Source organism: Muscardinus avellanarius, assembly GCF_963383645.1.
Source record: "Muscardinus avellanarius genome assembly, chromosome: 16".
NCBI lineage: Eukaryota > Metazoa > Chordata > Mammalia > Rodentia > Gliridae > Muscardinus > Muscardinus avellanarius.
In genome coordinates this window covers 727,510-732,018 of record NC_137802.1, presented here as the reverse complement: position 1 = coordinate 732,018, position 4,509 = coordinate 727,510, and the positions used below count along the sequence as shown (strand labels likewise).

Here is a 4,509-nt window from a genome sequence, read left to right as displayed (position 1 = left end):
GCGCCGCCCCGCCCCGCCAGACCAGGTTCTCTCCCGAGTTCTCTTACACCGTGTACAAATCATTTTTTTTATCTGCTGCCGTATTGTAGCTCAATACAATGTGAATTGTTTTTGTTCTGTTTTTCTTTTTGTAATAAAGGTGTTTCTGTTCGCATTCCCTTTACCTAAACTTGGTGTCGCTTTATTGCCGAGCTCGGCGGGGGCTTCAAGAGGCGGGCAGCACAGCGCGGGCACAGGGGCTGCCTGCCCAGGAGGGGCGCGGGGCTCTCCCACTCAGGAGCCCCCGCCACTGCAGGGCAGGGATCGTGTGTGTGTGTGTGTGTGTGTGTGTGTGTGTGTGTGTGTGTGTGTGTGTGTGGTACTGGGGTTTCTGGAAACCCTTCTACCTTCAGGCTACACTCCCAGACTATTTTTATGTATTTTACTTGGAAACAGGGTCCCTTAAGCCAGAGGCTGGCTTTGAACCTGCACGATCCTCCTGCCTCTGCCTCCCAAGCACGGAGATTACAAGCGTGTGCCACCACGTGGGCCCGGCTTCGGGGCACGGATCTTGGGAGGCCCCTCTCATCAGTGCCAGTGCTAGGCGGTCCCCAGGCTCCACAGCCCTGCCCGGTGCCACCTGCACAGAGGGCGGAGGCCCGGCCAAAGCCATCCGGGACACAGCCACGTGGCCCGCACAGCACAGGAACCCGACCCCACACTTGGGCCGGTGTGTGCCAGCTGGCTGTCTGTGTGTTTTGCTGGCCTCAAACCTTCGATCCTCCTGACTCAGCCTCCAGAGCGCTGAGATTGCAGGTGTGTGCCCCATGCCTGGCACCCAGGGGTGTCTTACATCGAGCTACACTCGCAGCTCTATTAGTCTAAGTTGCTGAGGCCGCCTCAGCCTACTGGGGTCAACCGGTGTGCACCGCCGTGCCTTGACAGCCTGGGGAGCTGCCCTGGCCCCCTGGCCTGTCTCATTCATTCATTCTTATTGTGGTTCAGGCACTGAAGCCAGGGACATTCTTCCTCTAAGGGCCACCCCGGTCCTGTTGTCTTTACTTTTTGGTGGTCCTGGGGATGGGGGATTACAAGCCTGCGCCACCACGCCCAGCTTATTTTTGACTTTTTTTTGCAGGTCTGAGGATGGAACCCAAGGGCGCTGGACTTCTAAGCTACACCCCCAGCTTGATTATTTTATTCTTTTTTTGAAACAGGGCCTCACTGAACTGCAGAGGGCCTCCCTAAGTAGCTGAGGCTGGCCACAAACCACGATCCTCCGGTCCCAGCCTCCCGAATGCTGGCATTACAAGCATGCGCCATCATACCTGGCTGTATTTTTTATTTTGAATCAGGGCCTAAGTAGCTGAGGCTGTGAACCTGCGATTCTGCTTAAGTCTCTCAGAAGGATTACAAGATCGTGCCACACGCCCAGCTCTCGGCTCTGCTCCATTTCTAACACCTGTCCTCGCCGAGCTCTCTCCTGGGACCCCAGAACTCCTGGGGAAGAGGAAGCTCGTTCCAGCCTGGGTATGTCCCTGAAGAGATCACGGAGTCACGGTCAAAGGTGATCGGAGTAAGTCGCGAGGGCTGTGATCTCATCAGAGGAGCCTACCGTGAAGGCCGGACAGGGTGGTACCCGAGCCAGGCGCAGTGCCGCTGGAGGTGGGTGTCTGGGGCTGTGGCCTCGGGCTATATATGGTACATCCTCCTCACCAGCTCTCCTGCTTTCCGCCTCCTAGATGCAAGAGCAGGGCCGCACTCTCCCTCGCTGCTCCCCACCCTGACACTGAGCTCAGCACTGCCGTGGACTAACTGTAATCACCACAGACTGAACAAAAACCTTCCTTCCTCTGTCTGGTGTGGTCACAGCAAGTAGAATCTGACCAAGACAGGCTGTATCACCCTGGCTTGCCCCGGCTTCTCAAGTGTGCACTGGGCTCAGCCTGCCACGAGTCACAAAGCCCTGCCTAGGTCCACCCTTGCCCCTCTGCCCTTCCTGGACCCCGGAGTCTATGGGACACCCCGCACCAGGCTGATACCCCAGGTAGCGAGGCTGAAGCCTGACCTGCCGTCGAGGTTGGGCCACCTGAGCCATCAGCTCAGGACTGGCTCAGGGCCCAGCAGGCCCACACCCTCCAGGCCAGCACATGGGTCGGAGAACGCTTCCAAAGTCCTTTATTGGGCCAGCAGAGCCGGGCACTGCCCTTGGAGTGGGGTCCCAGGCTGGGGTCTTGCGTCCGCGGTCCCTGCCCGTCCACTTGCTACTTGGTGCGCTCCTTCAGGTACTGCCAGCCCTCCACGGAGTACTCGCGGGCCTTGGAGGGGGCCACGGACAGGGCGGACATCACCCTGACGATGCCTGCGGGGCGAGGACCAGGTGAGGCTCCCTTCCTGCTGGGCCCAGCCCCAGGGGAGCTGGACAGCAACAGGGCATATCAACTGGAAGTAGAACCCAGGGGTCTCTTTCTGCTGAGACACACCCCCAGCCCTTTTCGGTTTGTTTCTTGGATTTTTTTTTTTTCTATCTTTCTTCTTTTGCCATACCGGGGATGGAACCCAGGGGCAGTCAACCTCTGAGCTACATCGCCTGCCCATTTTCTATTTATTTTGAAACAGAGTCTCACTAGGTTGCCGAGGGCCTCACTAAGTAGCGGGGCTGTCCACAAACTGCGATCCTCCTGTCTCAGCCTCCCAAGTGCTGGGATTACAAGCGTGTGCCACCGTGCCCGGCTAGTTTTTGATTTGTGTGTGTGGTACTGGGATGGAACCCAGGGGCATTCTACCTCTGAGCTGCACCACCAGCCCTATTTTTTACTCTTTATCTTTTGAAGCAGGGTCTCATTGAGGCGCAGAGGGCCTCACTGGGTCGCTGAGGCGGTCCACGATCCATGATCCTCCTGTCTCAGCGTCCAGAATGCTGGGATGACAGGTGTTCACCACGGCGCCGGGTCCCTTTTTAGTTTTTATTGTGAGACCAACCCAAGTTGCCCAGGCTGACATCAAACCTGCCAGCCTCCTGCAGGGGCCTCGGGAGTGACTGGGGTGGCAGGCAGGAGCCGCCCCAGCCAGGAAGTCTTTCATGGAGGCGCCCAGCGGCTGGGGAGGCCGAGGCAGGGGGGCCAAGGTCGGATGCAGCCCGAGCCACCTCCCCGCCATCCAACCAGCCAACGCACAGCGCACACCTCCAAGTCCATTTCCCTCGAACCTCCAGCCCTTGGCCTACGTTAGGAGCGGGGAGGCCGGCAAGAGGCAGGCGGGGCCGGCGACACCGAGCTGCGGCCAGCAAGCAGGGAGAGGAGGCGGGCCTACCTGAATTCCAGCACTCGCGGATGGGGAAGCTCATCTGCGGAGGGGCCGGGAGCTGCGGGGCAGGGCGGGGTGGTGAGGCGCAGGCGGGCGCCGAGCTGCGGGCGCCCCGGCCGCCCCGCCCCGGCCCGGCCCGGCCGTACCTGCGGCATCTGCAGCCCCGTCTGCTGGCACACGTACTGGCCCAGCTGGAACGCGGCGGGGGGCAGCGCCTCCTCGGCCTTGCGCAGCGCCGCCTCGCTCCGGTGGCTGGGCCCCAGCAGCTCCTGGTCGTAGACCAGGTACACGGCGCCCCCGGCCACGCTGCCCTTGATGAGGAACCTGCGGGGGGCGGGCGGGCGGGCGGTCGGCGGGCGCAGACCCCGCAGGCCTCCGCGCCGCCCCCCGGGGCCACGGAGGCCCCCGGCGAGCCTCAGTTTCCCGATGGGGCGGGGCGCGGGGGCCCGCAGGAGAGGCCCGCCCGCCCGGACCCACGCACCTCATCAGCGACCACACTCGGGCCACCATCACGGCCCCGCTCCGCGCCAAGGACGCCCCGCTTGCCCGCCGCTTCCGGCCGCGGCGTCGCAGAGGCCTCTGGGAGGCGTAGTCCTCCTGCTCGGCCGCAGAGGACTCCGGGAGTGGGAGTCCTCGGGCTCAGACGCCCGGACGCGGGAGCGGCCCCCGCGGAGAGGCCTCTGGGAGATTGGGGGCGCGGCCGCCGCCAGGCTATCTGGGGGCTTAGTGGGCGCGGCCAGAAGGCGCCGGGCCGCGAAGCCTCCTGGGAAGTGTAGTCCGCCGGCGGCGCCCGGGTGAGAGGTGTCAGGGGTCTGCGGTGAACCCTCGGCGACCAGGAGATGTCGAAGCCTGAGGTCCGCCCGCGCCCGCGCGAGGGGCCAAAGACCCGGACCCGGGAAGAGCGAGCCTGGAAGACGGTTGTCACGGCAACGCGAGGGCGGGATTGTTCGCGAGAGGCGGGGCCGTAACACGTGGTCTTAGCCGGAGGCGGGGCTTCCTCCAGGGGCGTGGCCAGGGCTGGAGCCCGGCGAGGCGGTTGCCTGGCCACGCCCGGGCAAGGCGTCGCCACGGCCCGGCCCCTCCCCCAGGAGCTGGGCTCGCAGTCACGTGACTGGGCCCCTAGGGAAGGGGGCGCGGTCGGGGTCCGGCCGGGGCGTTCTCGTCGGTCCCAAGCACGGTGGGGGAAACTGAGGCTCGGGTTGGCGAGTGCGCGGTTGGGGCGCG

At 63.5% G+C, this 4,509-nt stretch overlaps 1 protein-coding gene across 1 annotated transcript; it reads right to left on the bottom strand.

Annotated features, from left to right (window-relative positions):
* Positions 1–2,180: 2,180 nt before the first annotated feature.
* Positions 2,181–3,795, bottom strand: MICOS13 (mitochondrial contact site and cristae organizing system subunit 13; the record flags this gene model as incomplete). The annotated part of the gene is made up of 4 exons (XM_080712644.1): positions 2,181–2,341; positions 3,292–3,343; positions 3,432–3,609; positions 3,767–3,795. 4 exons carry the CDS (start codon positions 3,793–3,795, stop codon positions 2,244–2,246), a joined length of 357 nt encoding a protein of 118 aa, XP_080568770.1. The 3' UTR covers positions 2,181–2,243.
* Between the last annotated feature and the right edge of the window lie 714 nt (positions 3,796–4,509).